Genomic DNA, 24,291 nt, shown 5'->3' with positions numbered 1-24,291 from the left:
TTTCTTAATGGTTCGAGCAAAACAATTAATTTTCAAAGAAAAAAATGAGGAAATAATTTTTATATAACATTTATTGCGTTCTGATAATGTGGCTTAGATAAAAAGATAAAGGCAGCACGATTCTCAGACCTTGTCTTACTAATGTTGCATTCGCGTGAGCAGTGATGGAATATGGATACGACATACCGGACATACGACCTATACATTGAGCTTTGCGTGTTCACCGCATGAGGTCCCCAATATCAATTCGGAGATCGCTCGTCATATTTCGAGTCGGGAAGTCGGGATGATTTTTACTGCAATCGCTGCAATTGTCATCACTGGAACTGCTATGATAAGTTATAATTGTTGAATGTGCCTTAGTGTATCGTGTAAGAACTAAGAAGATGAATTAAACCGGGATAATGGAAGATAATAATTAGCAGTGGATCTGCGTTGACGAATTGTATCGCAGTCAACCAGAATAAGTCGGTTAATGTTATGTGAATCGTGAAATTCTGTTGGTGTTCCGTGATATTACATTCAACGTTTACTTGTGTACGCCCACCTTTCTCTTATACTGTCTTGTGTTATTATGTGTATCATAGAAAGAAACTAACCTATCGTAAGAACGACGTATTGGGATTACACGCAAAACAGCACAATTTATGTACGTACGTATGCATGTCTATATATGCACGACGTGATATTTACTAATCTATAGATATATATAGATTTTTTCTACGTTTGAAATTAGTTAACCAACGCCAGTATATCGATACAATCGAGTTTACATATAGGGCACCGTGCACGAGATAAGTGAAAATAGTTCTAGATGGACAATAAGACGAGAAGACAATTTTATGAAAAAAGACATTAAATTAATTTGCAAACATTAATGTATTCAAATATATTATAAATGATAATATTTGTCTTGTAGGTAATGACAATTAATGCAGTACTGCGAAACTGAAGACAAGGATTAAGATAATGAATCAACAAGAAGTATACAAGAAGCAGATTGCTAATACGCCAGAAATAGCATTGGCTAGTGAAGTGTTTGATCAGTTTTGCAATGCCACTACATTGAAATCTATCCTTGGTTACTACAGACAACTATGCGAATTGCTCAAAATTCGGCCAAATGTTATTAATCAGTTTTATCCGAAATTGAAAGCGAAACTCCGATCATGGAAGGCCCAAGCATTATGGAAGAAGTTTGATCAACGAGCTAGTCACAAATGTTATAACCGTGGTAAAGCATGCCCAAACACGAGAGTGAGTTTATTCATTTAATTTTTTCTATTTTATCATACATTGCATAAGTTTTATTAGATTTACAAGAAAAGTTCCAGTACTGTAACTGTATTGTAAGTAGATATGTTAGGATACATAAAATATATTAGCCAATTAACATTGTATATTATGTGAGAGATATTATACAGAGCTCACACGAGAGAATACAAGTAGCGATACCTTGAAAACAGGACAGAATAATACCAAGTAACAAAGAAATAAGTCAAATAAGAAACATTCACATCTATCATGATCTTAAATCTCCGACACCTCCTCTTGATCATGACATCATCTTTAAAAATTCCAAATGTCTCGAAATCTTTGTCCATGTTAACATCTTTGATAGATTCTTCAGAGTATTTGAAGACAAATTTGCTAATACCAAAATGTTGAAACTATAATAGTTTTCAAATCAGCGATTTTGGTATCAGGAAATTTGTTTCCAAATACTCTCAAGAATCTATCATTAATATATATAAATGTAAATGTACATGTAAATGTGGGCCTTCAGGGATTAATAAGATGTATAAAATTTGGTAAAAAAGTTCATAAAGATTGTCGACTTTGGTCATTAATGTATATTATGCAATAAAAAGTTTGCAAACATTTGTTTACATTTGCCACTAGGTTTTAATCATTGGTGGAGGACCATGTGGTTTACGTACGGCTATAGAGGCACAATTATTAGGAGCCAAAGTCGTTGTGATAGAAAAAAGAGACAGGATGTCCAGAAACAACGTCTTACATTTATGGCCTTTCGTTATTCAAGATTTACGTGGTTTGGGAGCGAAAAAATTCTTTGGCAAATTTTGCGCAGGTTCCATTGACCACATTAGCATTCGACAACTGCAATGTATTTTGTTAAAAGTTGCTCTTATTCTGGGCGTTGAATTCCACGAGAGTGTGAGCTTTGTTTCCCTGATTCAACCACCAAGCAATCAAGAAGATGGCAGTAAGTAATATATAATTGATATTGCTTTAAAAAAAATATATATATACATATATATGTATATTATTTTAGAGATTGGTTGGAGAGCAAAGACTTTACCAATGGAACATCCCGTTTGCCAATACGAATTCGATGTATTAATCGGAGCTGATGGGAAGAGAAATACCTTAGAGGGTTTCAAGCGAAAAGAATTTCGAGGAAAACTTGCCATTGCAATCACAGCGAATTTTATAAACAAACGAACTGAAGCAGAGGCTCGTGTAGAAGAAATTAGTGGTGTCGCTTTCATCTTTAATCAAAAGTTCTTTAAAGAATTATATCAAGAAACGGGTATTGACTTGGAAAATATTGTGTATTATAAAGATGATACACATTACTTCGTCATGACTGCTAAAAAACATAGTTTAATTGACAAGGGAGTCATTTTGCAGGTAATAACATAGAGCATTTTAGCATTTAATTAGTTGTATCTTTTCTCAAACTTAAAAATTATCTATTCTATTTATACTTTATTTATATAATAGTTTCCTATAATATACTCTTTAATTGTCATACTTCCTTTTTACCCAGGATCGAAACCTGTCCTTATCAATTTTTTGTTTTATTATTTTTAGTTTTTTGCATTATTTTATATGTAATATGTATTATTTACTATGTAGAAATAAATATTTGGCATATATTTAGGTTAGCAGTGTGATATAGAATAATAAGAAATATAATATGTATCACTGCTAATGTGTCCCTTCCAAAGTGCGCGCGCGTTCATCGATCTTATCGATTCTACGAGTAAATCAGGCTGATAAGTTAGGGCTACTGCACGGGCATTGTACAATATTAACAAATTAAACTAATAAAGAAAAGAAATTATGAAAAAATTGTGAACAAACAGTAAAAGTATTTTATTCCTTCCAATTATATTTATTCCTCATCAGTTAAATTTAATTATCATTAATTTACAGGATCATGCTGATACCGCTAAGCTACTTGCAAAAGAAAATGTTGATCGTGAAGCGTTGATGCTATATGCACGGGAAGCAGCGGAATTTTCGACGGAATATCAAATGATGGATATGGAATTTGCAGTAAATCATTATGGCCAACCAGATGTAGCTATGTTCGATTTCACTTCAATGTACGCAGCGGAAAATGCAAGTCGCGTATTGGAGCGTTATAATCATAAACTCCTTATGATTCTTGTAGGTGATAGTTTATTGGAGGTAAGTAATAATGTGATATAGTTTTTGCATTTATTTACAAAAAAGTAACATAAAAGATTGAGACAAAAAGTTAAATTCTATTGAAAAATTCATTATTAATAATTTATACTATGAATTTATAATATTTATAATTTATTCTTGTTTCTAAACAACTTACAATTGCATAAATTTTTCGATTACTCTATACATTTATCTTATTTTATTTCTTGAAATGTGAAAATAAAATAAAAAAATTCTAGCCATTCTGGCCTACCGGGTCTGGTTGTGCAAGAGGATTTTTGAGTTCCCTGGATGCTGGCTGGGCGATCAAAGCTTGGGGTGCCCCGTTGTCACTATTAGAAGTTATTGCTGAACGAGAATCTATATACAGATTGTTGGGACAGACAACTCCGGAGAATTTAAACAGAGATTATGGGGCATACACCTTGGATCCTCATACTAGGTAAAGTATGCACTCTTATTTGATTCGATAAATGTTGTTGAACACATTAAATATCTTGAAAAGGAATCAGATAAATATAATAATTGCTGTAAGATCAAAGCTATTTAGAAAAGATGTCGGATCATTAGGTAGATAGCAACAAATGCTACAATTGTTCCTGATAGAGAGAAGCAAAATAATTTATCATTAAGTTAGTCGATAATTATTTTTTGATTGTTATAAACAAAATCCGATTTTCGTTGCAATAGCACTTTTACATATTTACTATAACTATAAAATATATTAACAATTCTAAAATAATGTCAATTTTACATGTTTTTTATATCTCTATTTTTCAAGGTATCCAAATCTTAATATACGTTGTGTAACACCGATGCAAGTGCGCAGTCTTCTCGATACAGATGATCCTGACAATGTCAAATCTACGATACAATCTGAAATGGATATTCCAAAAAAGCGAAAACGTCGCGGTAAGTTGAATATTACAATATCGAAATTTAAAATCTTTAGTGTTGAAATGTTTGCATTAAAGTTTGGCAAAGATATTTGGTAAAACTGGATAAAAGGTCACACACTTGACGGATCTTTTTCATTTTACATATGTTATCAAGGATAAAGTAATATCTACTAAAATAAAAAGCTAGGATAAAAGCTATAACGATGAGACAATTGAGACAAGTGTAACTGTTGAAGAAAATTATGTTGAAAAATAGATAAATAGTTCGATTGATGAAATAAATAAATACTGTTTTGAAACTATAACCATTTATTCTTTTCACTTATTGGACACTCGTATGTGACACTCGTCCTATCTGGCGCCTTTCTTCAAACGGTGCGATCTTTTATAATGAGTACATATAAATTTGGTGATTATTTATTTATTTGTTATATGCCATTTGTTATATACTTTACAGTTTTGTTTGTTTCTGTTTATACATCTGTGATATGTGTTATATAAAAATTCAAAGTTTTCTATAAAAACTTAGTTTAGTTCTCTACTTTTTACAAAATAATATTATTACAGCAAATGCGTTTTCTATTATTATATTTCTTTAATATTAATATTGGAAATATTAATATTGTTATACATATTGTTTATATAGATCAAAGAACCGAAGTTCAAATTCATCCCGACACGTTACTTCGTTGGTTACAAAAACAAGTTGCGTTATACGACAAAATTCACATAGAAGACATGGGTGCCTCCTTCAAAGATGGCTTGGCTATTTGTGCAATTATTCATCGATATCGTCCAGATCTAATAGACTTCTACAGCTTAGATGTGGAGGATGTAGTGAAAAACAATCAACTTGCCTTTGATATATTAGAAAAGGAATTAGGTATATTACCGGCAAGTATTTACACTTTTTATATTTTTATTCCAACGCATGTAATCATAGACAGCATAATCATAGATTGAATTTTTATGTTATTACTCGTTTCACGTTGGACGGTTGAGTTAGATATAAAAAAAAGATATAAAGAATTTCATAAAAACAGAAAATTTATTGTAGTATAGTGGTATTGTAAATATGGATTTAGCTTCGCGTTCGAATCAAAAATAAATTTCACTTTATCTAAAAGTCGCATAAAAGTTAAACTTTTCATTAATCTCTCTCTTTCAAGAGTTAGCAAATCTAAATTAAATTAGGTTAATTTAAAATGTATCGCAGTGCTGTGTTTAATACTTTTAGTACCCCTGCTATTGTTTGAATCGCGTTACGCATTCATTATTTTGGATTAATTTGAAAAATCCATCCGTTAGAAGAACTGAAGTTAATTATTACACAGCGCGATATTATACACATAGATATTTATATATTATATATTTATCAATATAAAAGATATTACTCACTTTGCAGATAATGACGGGAAAAGAAATGGCCCAATGCGATATCCCTGACAAACTTCTCATGTTTTCTTATTTAGCACAAATATATGAAGTCTTCAGAGGCGAGATACCCTGTTTCAAACACCCACAATTAGTAAGTAATTTCTTAGTTTTTTATTTAGATTTATTTAAATCCTTGGATCTCTTGCTTCCCATCCTCTCCTCTTTTAGCTCTCCCTTCTTCTACCTTTCCCCATTCCCTTCCTGTTCTCGCATTAAAGTTAGAAATTACGATATTTTTTAAAATACTCGTATGACACGCGCGATAATACATCCAACTAGGTACTAACATTTTCTTTCGAAATTCAACAAGATACTATAGAATGTTTTGCAATAATCTTAATTTTAATTTATCTATTTATTATCTATTTATTTCATACAGGAATCAGAAACAGAGGAACGCACTACAAAACAAGTAAAACAATTGATTTCTGAGGATAAGGCTACTAAAGTGCGACACCTACGCTTGCGACACGCTAATGAAAATATACAATCTTATATGGATAGAAAGGATAATATAGCTGGTCGGCGTTCTCGAAAAAGGCGCAATATTGAGAAGATGAGTACAGTGGAGGTACGTAAATTAATTTTTTCCTAATATAGTTTTATAATTTGTAATAAATAATAACAGTTAGACAGTTCTGCGTTATGCGTTATACAGGGTACCTCTAAAGTCTGATCCAACTCTTGGATCTCGAAAACAACTTTAAATATGGAAAAAACATAAACATAGCTTTACAAAATAGTCAACTATAGTGTTCGTAAAGTACCAGTTTTTCACATTTTAATTAAAAAGGAACGTTGCTGAATGACGTTCATGGAAATGACTTGATTTACTTTGAGTAAAGGTGCTGTAGCCTATAAAACGGGGAGGGATATAACAAATATGGTATATTATGAGTTGCTGAATCTTACTCGGATTGTTACTACAGAGCGTTCCCAACTACGTTAGCAACTAGTTAATTGGAGCAAAAGGAACAATGTATTGGCTAGCAAACTAGTGTTTTTGCAAATCTTTGTGCAGCTTAATAATGCTCTGCCATCGGTCGTAAAAGAGACGAAGAATATTATCTATGAGTAGACCAGGAAATTATCTCTCATGCGATCTATTTCTACTAAAATAATGGAGATTATTTCGAAGATTTTTACTTAAATTGGACTTTTAGAGAATACACTTTGAATTTCGTGAAAAAGCACAGAATTAATTTTCACATCTAATTCTCGTAGTAACATTATTTTAATACTCTACTTCAATATAAGCGTTCACAGTTTATTTAATAAAAAAGTTTAATAAAAATAAAATGGATATAATATAATATGAATTAATATAATCACATAATATGAATCATGAGAAATATTAATGACACTTTTAATAAAGGATGAAAGGCAAGAAGAGGTTTATGAAATTGGAAGGCATTGGTCTTGGGAGCGCGTAAAGAAGCGGCAATATTTACGTGAGATAGCATCACGGCACTTCTATAAAAGCATGAAGATGTTGCAAGGCAATGCGAAACGTGACAAAGATGAGACCTTCGAAGATTACTCGATTTTCTTATATCGTCAAACTGCACTAAGTTTCAAAGATAGAGTCAAAGATTTAGAACAGAAAATTTTATATCCAGTAAGCAAATAACCAACCATGAGTGCAGTGTATATAATTGTGTTTCCATTTACTAATTTCTCTGTGTGTTAGGTCTGTTTTTCAGTTTTTGAAATAACAATATATTAATTGAAAAATATTTAATGTCGCAGCACTTGTTTCCTAATTATTAAGTTTCTTGTTAAATGTATGTATATGCATAATAATTGTATACTTCTTATTAACTTCTTATTATAGTTACGTAATTACTAAAACCCTTAAACTAATAAAATTCGATCGAACGATTCCAAGAATTCCATTATTTTGCACGTTTTTGGAGGTATTACTTGTTTTTGATTTGTGGAGCGTCGGCGATGGAACATACTATCTAAAAACGTTCGAATAATCCAAATAATGATTACCGAACATACTTTTCATCAGTTTGTACGTTTAAAAAAATTTAATATTAATATTAGATGACCTCTATAACATATATGTCAAGATCAAGTTCTCGCTTGGCGTGGACAGCTCATGGGCGTGGGGCAAAATTCATGCAAAACCATTAAAACCTCTTTTGTTAATAACTTGTTTTAATAAACACTGATCACTGGCTAAAACTGGCTTCACTCAGGGTGATGATGACATATTTAAAAAATGATTGAAATCAGAGGTGGCACTAGTTTTCTACACATTTATCAAAATATTCTATACAAGATGTATACGACTTAAATTTGCATTGTCACATTTACCTACTAATTTTGCAGTCTCACGTTTGTCTTGGAAAATAATTAATGTATTAATTATTCCCAGGATAGAGAACCTAAGGTACGCATTGGTTATCAAAGAGGTAGCATGGACGAGGAATTCTCAGGAAGAATAAAAAATTTTGAAGATAAATTAAAAGGGACGTCATTCTTGGAGAAAAAGCCTAGAGATCTCTTACGTGCAATCGGTTTGTATACATTTTTCTATATATCTTATCTTTCTATACTATTTTACTTTAAAACCATTTTTTAGAGATGTTCCATGTAAAATGGACATCTCTAATACGTTATCTCATTACGTTCCTAAATTAATTTAATTTAATTAATTTATCTCAAATATTATATAATTGCGTATGTACTGTAGACATTAATGATAATAAAATATTATGTGTGTGTGCAGGTAAAATTGAGAAAACAGATTGGAATGTAAAAGAAATTGAAAAGAAGATTGAAGAAAATAAAATGGGTCGCAGCGTTCGTCACGATTCTGTAGAGAAAGTGCCCAAGTGGAGCCGCGAACAGGTTAGTCCACATATATCAGTAGACATCGGCACTCCAGTTGCTTTATTACCAAATTGAATAGACGATGTGCTTTTCCACAAATACATGGCTCACCGATCAATCCTTATCAAATTTGACTTTGATGTCGAATTCTCTCTCTCTCTCTTTCTCTCTCTCTCTCTCTCTTTTTCAAACATCTTTCTTTGACATGTCGCTTATCTTGATATCTCCATTTCTCATGCAACTACAATGTTACATCAAGTTTTCTTTCTCTCTCAGGGATAATTGGTTAGATGCCTGCCTTGTACAAAGTTCCATATAATTTTCGAACGCCACACAGCACTGTTTTGCCATTAACCTTGCCATTAATCAGCATTTGGTAGGTTTATATATAGGTTTGAACTCACTGTTCTGATTCTCGTCCTGAGCTGCTAATACAGAAAATAAAATTCTTGAAATTTGTGCGACATACCACATGTTCTTCAAAATTAGTTCTTGATTTCTATCATTGACAGTTGACAAAACTTGAATTCCTTTCCCTTTCTGTATGCCGTATGAGAATCTTTCTCTGCAGCCCTAATGCTATTCCATAGTTCTATAGTTCTCTACGTTACAAAGCAGAATTGCACATGATAAAGAGAGAGGAAAATAAAACAAACGAAAAGTATTTCGGACAAGGAAGGTGCTAGGTCTTTTGACAAACTTATTATCTTTTCGTTTTCTTTAACAATATATTATGTATATATGTTTTATTCAGTTTTTAGCTCGGCAGATTAAGATGGAGAAGCGAGGCAATGATTCAAAAAGCACTTACAGTAAATACACCGACATAGATAATACTCTGAAAAGTATAGGCAAGAAGATCTGGGAAGGCAGCGCACTTGGATGTAATAAAGTTTCAGTTATGGCTGAACAATTTTCGGTTAAAAATCAAGATGCAGAACCTAAATTACATAAATCGGTAAGTACGACTTCCATAATCTTCATCGGAAAACAAACTACTAAAGTTTTAGCATCTATGATATATAAATATTTATATCTATCATTTATTATTGATTGTTATATAGGACTTTTTTTTCTAATTAGGTTATTTCATAAAGAGTGTTTTTTGAAATCAATATTTAGTAAACTTATTAATATCAGAATAAGTATAATAGTTATCAATTGTGCAAGATTCAGGCACAATGGTAGGAGCGATATTAATTCGCAATTGTTAAGTGATTATGACTTTATAAAAATTTAATTTATTAATAGCGAATTAAAATAAAAAACTACATTGTTTATAGAATGACTACCGAGTCATTATATAGAGTTTTTTGAACGAAAGATTGTGAATATAGGGAACAAGTTTACATTGAAAAATTGTCAAAGAAATTACAAAATACATCTTACATTAATTAAGATGAAAAATATTTAAATTTTCTTTTCGTGACTTATTATAAAACTGTTTTCATTTTACATTATTTTTGGGATTACTATTTTGTTAATAATTACAATACAAATTATTTTTATAGAACACTAAATCTACCATCGCGCTACCTGCGCAAGGAGGATCGGAGATGTGCCATTTTTGCGATAAACGAGTGTACTTAATGGAAAAACTTAGTGCAGATGGCAAATCTTTTCACCGCGGTTGTTTTCGGTGTGAATATTGTTCCATCTCTTTAAGAATAGGTAATATTTATCATTTTATAACATTTTTGTTACATATATATTTTGCAAAAATTCTATCTTTTTCGTACATGGAGTGATCATAGATTTTAATCTTAACAGACAAATATTTTGAAAATATTGACGAGCAGAAACTTTGCTTCGAATTTTTATAATAATAAAAGGCAAAATAACAACACAATTTTTCGATTAAATATGTTAGAATGCAAATTTACTACAACGGTCAGTTAATTCTCGTTTTAACTAAATTATTTCAATTAAAACGCGAATTGTCGAAAGGGCTTTGGTAAAACTAGAATTCTCCAGTTAATTCGCGACTTTACACGGATTTCGGGTTTTAACGGTAACATATTGTATACAGTATACAATATACAGTTGTGTAAATGTATATATATAAGATTATGATATGGTATAGTTTAATTTATGATAACTGATACTAAATATATACCATGTCCTATATTTTGAAAGTTGCATAATTGAAACATTTGTTTTAATCTATAGGAAATCATATGTTTGATCGTGAGAAGAAAGGAGGTCGCTTTTACTGCACCCAACATTTCGGATTATCAGGAACGATAAAAACTAAAACGGAGAAGAAAAGGATGGACTTGCTGAATAAGGAAAATGTACTTAATGCGGCCATGACAGTAAAGGTACCAGGAAAGGTATTGTATAACCATTTATAATGGTACAATATATAACAATAAAATATAACAATAGACAATAACAATAGAATAACAAAGAAAACTAGATTATACCAATTTCAATATTTTTTTGCTAATATTACTGCTCATGTTACTAGTAGTAGGGAATACAATCCCGGGCCACTTTTCCAATCCCATGATTTCGGGATTTTTAAAATTTCATCTCAGTATCTCTGGATTAATATCCCGATATCCCGGTTTTGGCAAGCTAGTAATTTGAATAAGTTCAAATATACTTTTGTTTCAAAATTGAAATAAATTATTGAAAGCTTTTATTAATATAGCTTTTTATTAATCAAGCAATTATCGTGTTAAAATTAAACAAAACTTTTTTTATGAATCTTAAAATTTAAGAACATAATAAAGAAACATTAAATCAATCTCAAATATTAGGATCTAGGCACGACAGTAGCTAAACAATGAACCTAACAATATATATACATAACGAAAGCAAAGGAAAGGATAACGTGTCGCTAGTATTTTTTTCTAATATTTTCTAATAGGCCATCTAAAGGCCTTTGTATCTTCCACTTCGTCAATATCTCAAAATTTTACATGGATGTTTGCATACTACTAAACGACTTCCCTATCCAATTTAATCAGTTTTATACCTGCAGACTAAAGTTTTTTATTAGACATATTTTGTATTAGACACACATGCATACATGCATCTTTTCAGGTGAAAGAACCAGTAGAAAATGCTGTTGGGCTTGATTTGCTTGATCGTGGGCGAACTCCAGAAAGAATTGAGTTTGAAAATTTAGCAGAAATATCGGATCCTGAAGAAGCTCATAGTCAGATGGACGAAGATGAATGGACTGATAGAAATTTTGGCGTTTCCACCGCTGAGATGGGATCCAGTGATGACGTTTCTGATGTGAGGTAAATTACAATTTTAATATAATTGTAATTGTTTATAACCACGATCTTGCTTAAATTAATTAGTTAAATTATTATTGTTTATTTTCTAGTGATTCAGATGAGGATAACGAAGTATTCGAGGAAGCTGTAGAACAACCATTAACAACGGAAGGAACTCTTGAATTAGCAAAGAATTGGACATTACGCTATTCCAATCCACATGCCACAATTGGACAATCTGATACTGGTAGCAACGAATATGAAGATTCAAGCGATGATTATATAAGTGAAGGTATTATTTGATCAAAGAATTTATGGATTATGATGCTTCAGTTCTTTCGTCATTAAATTCGTCATTTAATTAAAGAATTTGTTTGTTTGGATGATTTTAGTTATTTCATTATATTTTCATGTAATTAAATAATTACATAGTTTCTTCAATTTATTTCTTAATTTTTGTCTTTATCAGATATGATAAATTAATTATTATTGTAATTATTATTATTGTTGCCTTTAGTACCCGTTCAGAATAGCTATCTTAAATTAAAATATTTAAATTATCCTCCCAAGTTTCCTAGTTAAGGCTCCTTCTAACTAATACTTGTTTTGTTTTTTCTAAAAAATTCTTGCGACTAAAAATTCGGCTCTTTGAATTGTATCAAAATTCACTTCTATCAATCTATTTTTCTATGAAATTTTGCAAAAAAGTAGCACGAGATCCATCCGAAATAATAGAGGAAGATAGTAGTAGTAGAGCAGAGAAAATGGCTCGTATTGTATTTTAACTTGCGTTGTTTGTACAACGTTAATTATGCATTATAATTTTTTATATGTTTATAGTATAATGAAACTTCTTTGTTAGATGATGAAAGTGGTACTGCGACTGAGGACGAAGAAGATATACGTGCAAGAGAACTTCGGAAACGAGAAGTATGGTTGAAGGTACCATCCCGTAACTCGGATACCGAAACTGGTTCTGAAACAGAGGTAAAATATTTTCAATATTTTATAAATCTTACAAGGGGAGGGCGCGATCTTCGAGTCACCGATTTTAAAACCGCGTTTGAGGATGGATGTATAGTACTGTAGTAGAAGAGTACTTGAGCAAAGCGATAGGACGCCATATTCAGTTGTTTCCGAAAAGAAACGATGTAAAAAATGTTTATGGCTTATGTGTTATGCCTTTTGTGTGCCTACACAAAGAAAAAGGAATTCGGGCCCATTATTCGCAGACTATTCGCAAACGTTAATTTTAAAGAAAACATAATTGTTTGTTAAATTAACTTTATTTTACAAAAATAAACATTTTTAAGCAGGTTGCATAAAAAAATTGAAAAAAAATGAAACCAGTGACGGGGATCGAACATGGGTCGCTTAAAAACACTCTGAAGTTTATGAAAAACAAATAAAAAATGTTAAATATTATTAAATATTTAAATTGATATTTATATTTAAATATTGCTGTTAACGCTTATTCGTTTTGTTTCGTAATGTTTTTGTGTCTGTTCAAACTTTTCGTACACAGCTTGCGTGCAGAATTGCGTGTGAAAAATTTCAAAAAATTCACTTACATAACTCTCTTTATACACCTTATCGAAAAAATTTTTATATTAAAAAAAAATATATTTATCAATGATTTAGAAATAAAATAGTCGATTAACGGTTTTTAGCTCAATTTTGTATAAAGAAAGTAACGAAACTAGGATGAATCTAATTAAAATTATGAACCATGCAGGATTGGAGTGGAGAAAGATATGAGGAATGTGAGGAAAAAGAAGATTAAAACAGGGGGCAAAAGAAACAAGGATTTTATGAAGATATTGCGGAAAGAGAATGGATGCATTAATTATTACAAACAAAAATAGGGAGAAATGTAGAAATAGAAAGATTTTGTGCTTCTGTTGATAATTTCATCAATATAATTCAAGATACACTTATTGGAAATATTGGGTTGACCAAAAAGTAATTGCGTTTTTTCCCAATAGATGGACATACATATCTTGAAATATAACTAACTTCATTCTAAACCGCAAATTCATTATGTAGGTTAACAACTCACAGTTCAAGCTTGTTTTAGAAAAAGAAAGTACACGATTTCGTTAACAATTGTTTGTTTGCCGTCGATTTCAAAATGGAAAATCAAAAAGAACATTTTCGTCATATTTTGTTTTATTACTTCCGAAAAGGGAAAAACGCTGTGCAAGCTCATAAAAAGTTATCTGATGTATATGACGAAGATGCTTTAAAACTGCGGCAGTGTCAAAATTGGTTTACTAAATTTCGATCTGGAGATTTTAATGTGAAAGATGCACCACGCTCAGGAAGGCCAATCGAAATTGATGATGACAAAATAAAGGCACTGATCGATTCCAATCGGCGTTTAACGACACGAGAGATTGCTGAGAATCTTAACATATCGAAATCGAGTGTTGAAAACCATTTAAAACGACTTGGATACATTAGTAAGCTCGATATTTGGGTACCACATGAGCTCAAAGAAATTCATCTCACTAAGCGTATTGACATCTGCGATTCTCTTTTGAAACGTGAGGAAAATGATCCATTTTTGAAACGTATGATAACGGGCGACGAAAAATGGATCGTCTACAACAACGTCAAACGAAAAAGATCGTGGAGCAAGCGTGATGAACCTGCTCAAAGTACTTCAAAAGCAGATATTCACCAAAGAAAGATTATGCTGTCAGTCTGGTGGGACTTTAAAGGTATTGTGTATTTTGAGCTGCTTGCAAGGAATCAAACCATTAATTCAGACGTATACTGTCGTCAACTGGATAAAGTAAATGATGCCATCAAACAGAAACGTCCAGAATTGGTGAATCGCAAAGGTATTGTGTTTCACCATGATAACGCTAGACCACGTACAAGTTTGGTCACTCGTCAAAAATTGTTGCAGCTTGGATGGGATGTGTTACCACATCCACCATATTCGCCAGACCTGGCACCATCAGATTACTATTTGTTTCGTTCTTTGCAAATCGCCTTGAATGGTAAAACCTTTACTGCTAATGAGGATATCAAATCGTTCTTGGAATTGTTTTTTGCTGAAAAAGATAAGAACTTTTTTGAGCACGGAATCTTGAAGTTGCCTGAAAAATGGCAAAAGATAATCAAACAAAATGGACAATATATTGTTTAATAAAGTTTTTGTTTCCCATGAAAAATTCGCCTTTTATTTATATAAAAAAAACGCAATTACTTTTTGGCTAACCCAATAATAATAATCTGGTCACGTTTATTATCTAATTATGTCTTTCTCATAAGCACACTTAACAGATACACATACAAAAATATTTAAATATTTATACGAAACTTTTGTAACGATGTTATGTATATATATATTATATACAATTTTAAAAAGATTATATGAAATGTATTAAGAAATAAAAACAACACAGATAAATTTTGTTGTGATAGTAATGAATCTTTCAAATTTTTAACGAGTTATTCTTTATTTGACCATAATCTAAAGATCAGTAAGTAGAGTGTAAACATGTTGTTATATACCGTATAACTGGAGTGAAACCTTACCTATGATTAACACCGATTTAAATAATTGTTTGCATTTATGTAATATTTAGTGCTTACTTTAATAATACCTACTTACTCACCGATCTCGGCTTGCTTTATTTTTATTCCTAAATTTATTTGGAAATTATTATAATGTTATTTTGAAGTTTCTTTTCAATGAATTGTGGATAAAATTTAAATTGTGTTAAAAAAAATACTGTGTAATAAAGACTATATATTTCTTATAAGTGTTTAATACTTTATACTGAAAGTATATAGGACAGAATGAATATTTATTTGCCTATTAATTTAAATTTATTATTTAAATTAATAATGAATAATTAATTTAAATTTGTCATTTCCACTATACCTGCTGTAACAATACTAATAATTGTTCATTCAACATAGTAACTTTGTATTGTAGATTGCATCATCTAAAGACGTATCAACTGAGGAAAGCGCAGAGAACTCTGCGACAGAAATCTCGACCGATTCGGAATTTGAACACGATGAGGCGACTCCGACGCAACATGAAATTCCTGAGATCACTATCAACGATTCCTACGTGCGCAAGACAAGAGGCACTTATGTCGAACCAAAGAAAGTACAGGTGAAAAGTAAGATGATCTTATCCGTCAATTGTAACTTGAAACAGGATAAGGAGGAGAAAGATACTAACGAGCAGTTTCTAAAAGATGATTGTGTCAAGCATGAGTCGAGCAAGGAAATAATTTGCAATATACCATCACCAGTTAACATGAATGCTTGTAAACCGTTGCTGAATCCTCGGAAAGGAGATTATCTTTTGAATCGTACCAACTCTACTGGAGGAATCGCTTCGAGGCTTTCTTTAGAATTAAAAAGACGCTATTTATTAGGAGGATCAGCTTTAGGCGGTTCTGTTGTAAAATCAGGTTCGACATCTAACGTGGACACAAAGTTGAGGAACTTTACCGATTCGATATCTCAGCACCAGAAGTTATTAAATCCGGCACCAGAACCCAGTCCTACTATGCAAGCGTTTCTTCAAGGTAAGATAAAACTTGCGATATTTTATAAGATATATATATATAAAATTATTTGTGATGTTTCAGGTACTAAGAAGTTGCAAAACAGCAATGCGTCGCTTTCTCCGTTATCGCCTACTACTTTATTTTCGCGACATTTAACAATCAATTACTACCAAAATTCATCGGATGATATAACTTACAAACCGACAACTCTGATAGGAAATTCTAAAATGCAGCAATTGCCTGATTTAGTGAAGGAGTCTAGTATCTTAAAATCGAAAACTGCGCCTAACATTTGTGATGAATCTTTAATAAAAGACAAAGAGCTAATTGAGGATCGAATATTTCTACATCGAACTAATAAAACGACAAAGAATAATATAGAAAATCTAGAAAGTTTACAAAATATGGAAAATGTTCTTTCGAGTAACATGGAAGAAAATAATGATTTTAGATCACGGAGTCCGCTTCATGAAACATGCATCGTCGTTCCGCATGTAGATTGGAACAGAAAAAACGAAGATAAAGATATTAGTACGGGTGATTCAGAAATAGATAGTGATTCGTTATCTTCTGACTTTAATGAAATGGCTGAGAATGATAATTTTATTGCTATAAATCTTTTACCACCCAGATTACAAATCCATAGCACTGATGGTGATCTTGTACTGGACGAACAAGTTGAATATAAACGTTACGACCCTAATGATGGTCAAGCTTTCGAACCAGATTCTATTGAGGTTTCTTTTGTACAGGATCGGAGATTATTGAATCGATTGGACATGGATTCATCAATAGGCAATGTACGTACCGCTGAAGCAATGAATAACAATATGGAACAATTGAACTTGCAAGATAACGATGAAAAGAGTGACTGCAGTAGTCCCATTTCTGAAACGTCCAACAAGCAGGATAATTCCGAGGAAAACGATATTACCGCAGCATTTACTGAAACAGAATTTTCCGAATGGGCTCGCGATGGAGAGGCTTTAGTTTCTGACGACCTCTTTGACGTAGAACTCGACCCTAATTTTGTTACTGTTCGAAAGAAAAATGTATCGTCTTCTGCAAAAGAATTCTCTATGCCTACTTATATTGCCAAAAAGGATGAAACGAAACTTGATTGTTGCAAGAACGATCAAAATCAGTTTCCGCAAAATAATACATCGACACTATTGACCAATGATGAGGATATTAATTACATGGACACAGATAATGAGTTACTATTGGACGATAGCCTTCAAGATGTTTCCAATATCACACTGTTGAGAAATCGAGGTTACGTCGAATTTGTAAATATCAAAACAATTAATATGTCCGTTCCGGCTAATACGCAGCACAATTTACCAGTGACTAATGCACCGATAGTGCAGTTAGATCTGGAAAATGACTCGAATGATGAAGACGAAGAAGAAGGTTTCAAAGACACCAATGTAATAGAAATTGATCCCATTACTATGGAGGACGTGATGGGCAAGTTAAATAAATCTACAAAAAGACCTCCAATAATAAAAGAGATTCAAATGAAAATTGTCGAACAATGCAAAGAGATATCGAACGAAAATAGAGAAAAGGAGCAACTGATAGAAGCTTTTAATAAAGAATTGCTTCAATCGATAGAAGAAGATAGTTTATTGACAGTGGAACCGGCGGAAGATACGACCACTAGTGAAGCTATCACCGTACTTGCCAGCCCGATTGATAATCAAATGTCTATAGTTGCCGTCACTGAAATGACAACTGAAACGGAGAGACAGAAAAATACAAACAAGATCAATTGTAGCAATCCGGATTATCTCGAATATGTAAATAGACTGCAATCTAGAATTGCCGAATTCGGTAATACAAAAGATTTTATCGATGCGAAGAAATCAAAGCAAAAGATCTCGAAAAGTATGGCTCAAACGCGCAATACCGATGTAATTACCAAAGATGTTACATGCCAAGAAATAACAATTACGGATGATAATAATACCAGTTCACCGGCAACTTTGAGAAAACTCGAGGAGATTACTAGAGAACGATCGAAGCAAAAAGATGTTATCCAGGATCTCTTAATGGATAAACTTGAGGCACATAAACAAAAATCAGCTGAGAAAAAAGCTCGCAGAGCTGCCAGAGTTTTGTCTGCTACCAGAATATCATCATCAGACAAATCAATATCATCTAATATTCCGTCTGTTGGTACCAAGTTTGTGCCTACTTCTATAATGTCACCAATCAGTAGTTCATTTTGCACCGTCTACGATGAAACAAAGAAATCATCAGATTCTGCAATTTATTCACCTTCTCATCAACAGTGTGATCAAATGGAAGGAGAAATAACAAAAAAAATCAATAAGTCAACAACACAGCCAATGGACGAAAAGCCAATTACCGTCAGTCTAGAAGATATTTTTGATACGTCACTTGCATCTTTGAGATTAAGGAATGAAGAACAAGGAAAATCCGCTACAAAAAACAGACAAGATGCAAAAAACTGGAATAAAATAAAGAGTAACGAAGATCTAAGCTTAAATCCTGAAAATAAAATTAAAATGAATACGAATCGAAGACAGCTCTTTACGGAGGACGGAAAAGAAGATAACACGTCGAGGAAAGAAAAAATTAGACCATATAGTTTCAGCGTAATGGACAATGTGAAATTAAAATTACAGATCAGCAAAAGTACTGACAATATGAAAAACTTGGCGAAAGGAGTTGACTTGGAAAAGTTACCGACTAGTACGAAATCGATGGATGAATCGTTGAATACTGCAGGTATTTCGGCTTTCGATAATAATAGTTCAGTAGCGAAAAAAGATAAAAAGAAGCCAAAAGATTTAGAAAGAAGAAAAAGTATTATACAAGCAGTATCAGATTTCTTCTTTAAGAAAGAAAGCAATTCGCTATCCCCCCAAAAGGATAAAATATCAATGTTCCGTCTGACTTCGAGATCAAAAGGAAAAGTAAGTATTATTATTACAATGATTATACAATGATTCTGTCATCAGTTTATCAGTTTCCTTCGTCCTTTTAACTTGATGCATTTGCTGATAGTCACGTGCTGAAAATGTCAATGATACAAATGTTGGACTATTATTGAGAGTCAAACCAGATATCATCTAACACAAGAAGCCTTTTCCAGTTGAAAATTATTAATTCTATGCACTGAGAGAGATATGACATACCAGACAAAACCACACAACAGACAAATAAAAAATATGTTTTTCATGCAATTTGACATGTTAACTAAACTTGTAGCAATACTTTAGTATCTTTCAATAATTCTCTGCGTTTGACCATCAATAAATGCTAACCAAAGTGTAGTGTGTTATTTCATATCTTAATATTAAAAAATGTTTTTGCAGTGTGATAAAATTCTCTCGCCTACATCTGATGCAAACTCTAAAAGCGATTGCAAGGATATACTTGCAGAAAATATTTGCATTGACAAACCATCACAATCATCGCTTAATTATTCTATAGCTACTGCTCAAGTATCAGGTATGAATTATATTAATCAATAAATATATTTTTTTAACATATGATTTATAAATAAATACTATTATTGTTTCTATAAGTTTTGTTACCTAGAATATCTGACAAAGATTAATCCTCCACTCGTGAGCAAGTAAAGCTTATAGGAAACTGAAGCTAAATTAGGAGAGACAGAGACAGAGAGAGAGAGAGAGAGTGTGTGTGTGTACGGCGCGTGCGAATGCGTGTGCGTGTGCAGACTTGTTAAATTGCAATCCTGAGGGAATCAGTAAAGCATACATTAATGGAATTTTGCATTCTCCTTGTTGCAGATGACAGTCTGTCGGAAGATGATACCAAAACAACTACTTTGTCGTGTAAGCAAAGAGTTACCGTTATGGAGGAATCATGTAACAGCATGTCGCGTAAATTGAAAACTAATAAGAAGATAGCCAGACAAGCGCAATTAAAGAGATTACGGATGGCTCAAGAAATACAAAGGAAATTAGAAGAAACCGAGGTAAAGCAGAAGGAATTGGAGAGCCGAGGTGTAAGTGTAGAAAAATCGCTGCGTGGTGAAGGAGGTATTTATAGTTATATATTTTCTATATATTACATTTCACGAAATTTTTAAAAATGTATCACTTTTTGAATAGTCTTATAAAAATACACAGTATATTATAATGATATAAAAAACCATGGCTTAGAAAATATTAAAAGAAATGAAGAATAACTCATAACATTACTGTTATATCGTTATACTACTACTATGTTGCTACAAGTAATAAATTGTAGGAATATCAATGATCGTTCATCAAGTTTTATCAGTTTTACCACTACCACTATTATGTGGAAGAAACTATTTGTAAAAATATTTTTCAGCACAACTGTACGTGCATGTGTATATGTATTCTTCTCTTCATATAAACTATTAAATTTATATAAATTTTATTTAGATTTGCCTGACCGTGAAGAAGCTGACTTGCTCAGAGAATGGTTCGATCTGATGAAGGAACGCACAGAATTACGCAGATATGAAAAAGAGCTCCTAATACGTGCACAAGAAGTTCAGTTGGAGGATCGTCACGAACGATTGCAACAAGAATTACGTGAACGCTTAGCTGATGACGATGATAAAAAGAGCAGTAATGACGTTAAGAAGGAAGGTGAAATTTTGACAGAGATGTTGGAAATAGTAACAAAGAGAGATTCCCTAATCGCTTTACTGGAAGAAGAACGGCAAAGGTAGTGTATATTACTACATTTGACATATATCTTGCTATAAACATATCTTATGTAGTATCTTGCATATACAGAGTATTCGATAAGAATCTAATCCAATGCTGATAAGGAGCTAGAGTTGGTTGAGTTAAAATGAAAAGTCATATCGTTTTTTTTTTCGATCATCGCAATAATACAAAAGTTAATAATTGATTAAGATTTACAAATCCGAATGCATCTCACGTATCGAAGCAATAGATGAAAGAACGCTCAAGATTTTCTAACATTTCCTAATAGATCCTGTTGTGCCTAGAACACAACGCTTACCGTCTCGGGGCGCGAGACGCGCTCTCATTTGCAAATCTTAATCAATAACTTGTTTTATCATGAATATTACAAACTGAAATGGGATTTTTTTCTACACCCTGTATATTACAATACTATTAAAAAAGATAATTATATTTCTGTAACGTAAAATCTTATATACAAGAATATATATCATTTATTTTTTTCAGATATCAAGACGAAGAACGCGATCTCGAAGCTCAAATGCTAGCTAAAGGCCTGAGATTAACGCCAATTAAGAAATGCGGTTCTAAATATTCAGTATAATATGAAAATTATTCTTTAATATGTACATTTTCCGTTACAATTTTTTATTGTATAATATAATATGAAATAAATTTCGCACGTGCGCATGTATATCTTTATATTATGTATATCATGTATGCATGTATATCATGTATATCTACAATTGTAAATGCAGAATTACAAAAAATACAAGATTTATGTCTACAATGTGATTTGCTATTTTTTATTCTTATTTTTTAAAATTTTGTTTTTCCTCTTTGTGCTTTTTATAGGCAAGTATAAAATACTTTTAACGCGTAAAGTGATATCAACATACAGTTTAGATTTGTAAGCGACCGATCGGTGTTTACCATCCTAGACAATAAGGGCTCATGTCCACAGGACGCAGTAATGGCTCATGCCCACAGAACGCGGTAACGCGGCAATGCGGTAAATGCGGCAACGCCGTGGCCAATCACCGTCTTGCATTTCTGGTAATACTAAATAAATTACTTAGGTATTACCAGAAATGCCTAGAAAAAAGAAATTTCTCGAGAAATGGTTTTTCGACGATATCTCGCGTACGGTTGCAGCTAGAGGGTTCGTTCAGAACGCATTTTATCGGGGTTTGCGAGCCCTTTCCAACGCCCTTATTAAACTTCCCGTCAGCCGTATCGTTCCGGAGTTAATCGCGAAAAACTATGTTTTATAAAATGCTCGATATCTCGCGAACGGAGAGAGATAGAGAGTTCTTTCTAGCGGCATTCGACGGGGATTTTCGAGCCCGATCCAGTGCCCTTATTGCGATCCCCGTCAGACGTACCGTTCCCGAGATATCGGGCATTTTGTGAAAAAGTGTTTTTCGAACCTCTGAGAAGTTAGCTGGGCAACTTTTACTTTTTTAATTTCTGACTTTACGAATCGGTTGTTGGTCATTGTTGGCCTAATTAAAAGGTTTGTTGGCTAATACTTTTTTTTTTAAATAAAAGAAAATTGTGTGGAAAGTTAGCCGGACGAAACTTATTTTTTTATCATTTGCGGCTTAATCGATGCGCAATCGTTTGTTGGTCACAGATAAACTAATTAAAACGTTTGTTGGTTTATCTGTCTTGAAAAAAAAATAAAAAACTTATATGCACTCCCGACTCCGTGAAACGGTGGCGTCATCTGCGCAGATCAGATGCGCAGCCGTATGTAGCACATCTTTATCTTTATAGGTCTGTGATGACAAACCTTTTAATTAGGCCAACAATGACCAACAAACGACCAACAAACGATTCGTAAAGTCAAAAATTAAAAAAGTAAAAGTTGCCCGGTTAAGGGGAAGCTGGAGTTGCTAGTGAACTATTTTTTTACTATAACGATGGTAATTGCAGTTTCGAAAATTCTCTTTACTGCTTGTGCAGAATAAAAAATCCTTTTCCACAAATGAAGTATAGATAGAAAGAAAGTCCGCTCTATAGGACTTTATATTCAAAATGGAAAAAAGTTAAAAACTTGCATTTGTCTTTTCTAACTTTTTTCCATTTTGAATATAAAGTCCTGTAGAGCGGGCTTTCTTTCTATCTATACTTCATTTGTGGAAAAGGATTTTTTATTCTGCACAAGCAATAAAGAGAATTTTCGAAACTGCAATTACCATCGCTGTAGTGAAAAAATAGTTCACTAGCAACTCCAGCATTCCCTTAACTTCTCGGAGGTCCATCGTGCCAATCCGCTCGCTGAATTATACTAGGGCGTTGGCAAACCATCAGGTTGGTACTTCTGACGGAGTCACGGATATTTGGGGTTTTGTATCGGTCGGCTGATGCCTAATGTACCTTTTCAGTGCGCAACGTTTGCCAGTAAACACGTGGTTGCGATTGTAATTATTGAATCTAAGGCGAATTAATCTGCGAATCACGTAAGTAACCGCATCACTCTGACCGCCGTCGCGCGGATTACCTTTGTTCATCAAGTGGCGGGCTTAGTTCACCCCGAGTTACGTTATTTGCGCACATATCGTAGCGGCATGTCGTCGCCTGCCAGCCGCGGTATCGCCCATTGCACATCGGGGAAGTTATTCTGCGCTAGTTCAACTCGCATCTCTGACTATCGTATCTGCAACATTGCGGAACGTGCAAAAAAATTGAATTTACAATAATGCTTTGTACTACGTGATTCCCGCTTCGTGACACGATATTGCACAATGTTGTGCATACATCGCTTTTCGTTACTTTAATTGTATATGTTATTTGCACAAAATAAATTATTTTTAATGCTACCTTTTTGTAGAATGCCGTTAGCGAGAGACTTTCTGCATCCGAGTCCCATTGAGGAGAAGAGGAAGCACAAGCTGAAGAGGCTTGTGCAGAAACCGAACAGCTACTTCATGGATGTCAAGTGCCCGGGCTGTTATGCTATCAAAACCATTTTCTCACATGCTCAGAGGCCAGTAGAGTGCGATGGATGCCGTACAATACTCTGCACACCAACGGGCGGAAAGGCAAGATTGACCGAGGGCTGCTCATTTAGGAGGAAAGTGCAGTGTTAATTATATGGAATGTATCTGCTTCTCTTTATATGCGATAAATAAACAATCAATTATATATTATAATTGATTTGACATAACTTTGCTGTTGCATATAACCTACCAGTATCTTTATGTAC

At 32.8% G+C, this 24,291-nt stretch overlaps 2 protein-coding genes and 1 long non-coding RNA gene across 5 annotated transcripts; all 3 read left to right on the top strand.

The window, feature by feature from the left end:
• The first annotated feature begins 43 nt into the window (after nt 1-43).
• Nucleotides 44-21,875, top strand: LOC105283811 (F-actin-monooxygenase Mical). 3 transcript variants are annotated; one of them, XM_026968900.1, is made up of 25 exons: nt 44-649; nt 920-1,257; nt 1,903-2,227; nt 2,297-2,655; nt 3,184-3,441; nt 3,681-3,883; nt 4,223-4,353; nt 4,987-5,234; nt 5,746-5,868; nt 6,157-6,348; nt 7,153-7,395; nt 8,164-8,305; nt 8,518-8,639; nt 9,376-9,579; nt 10,133-10,292; nt 10,791-10,954; nt 11,673-11,875; nt 11,965-12,146; nt 12,717-12,841; nt 15,807-16,413; nt 16,477-19,340; nt 19,743-19,878; nt 20,184-20,435; nt 20,808-21,096; nt 21,588-21,875. In XM_026968900.1, exons 2-25 carry the CDS (start codon nt 970-972, stop codon nt 21,682-21,684), a joined length of 7,917 nt encoding a protein of 2,638 aa, XP_026824701.1. In that variant the 5' UTR covers nt 44-649; nt 920-969; the 3' UTR covers nt 21,685-21,875. The 3 variants fall into 3 exon arrangements, with proteins under 3 accessions (XP_026824701.1, XP_026824702.1, XP_011345174.1); XM_026968901.1 differs by having other exon boundaries at nt 44-653; XM_011346872.2 differs by lacking the exon at nt 7,153-7,395.
• Nucleotides 6,356-7,059, top strand: LOC105283810. The gene is made up of 2 exons (XR_894749.1): nt 6,356-6,535; nt 6,623-7,059. It is a non-coding gene; the product is annotated as an uncharacterized LOC105283810 (long non-coding RNA).
• Nucleotides 21,876-23,391: 1,516 nt separating the features above from the next.
• On the top strand, nt 23,392-24,252 carry LOC105283812 (40S ribosomal protein S27). The gene is made up of 2 exons (XM_011346873.3): nt 23,392-23,545; nt 23,917-24,252. Exon 2 carries the CDS (start codon nt 23,918-23,920, stop codon nt 24,173-24,175), a length of 258 nt encoding a protein of 85 aa, XP_011345175.1. The 5' UTR covers nt 23,392-23,545; nt 23,917; the 3' UTR covers nt 24,176-24,252.
• Nucleotides 24,253-24,291: the final 39 nt, after the last annotated feature.

Source organism: Ooceraea biroi, chromosome 4 (genome assembly GCF_003672135.1).
Source record: "Ooceraea biroi isolate clonal line C1 chromosome 4, Obir_v5.4, whole genome shotgun sequence".
NCBI lineage: Eukaryota > Metazoa > Arthropoda > Insecta > Hymenoptera > Formicidae > Ooceraea > Ooceraea biroi.
The sequence above is the reverse complement of the archived record's forward strand: the minus strand, read 5'-3'. Positions and strand labels throughout refer to the sequence as shown.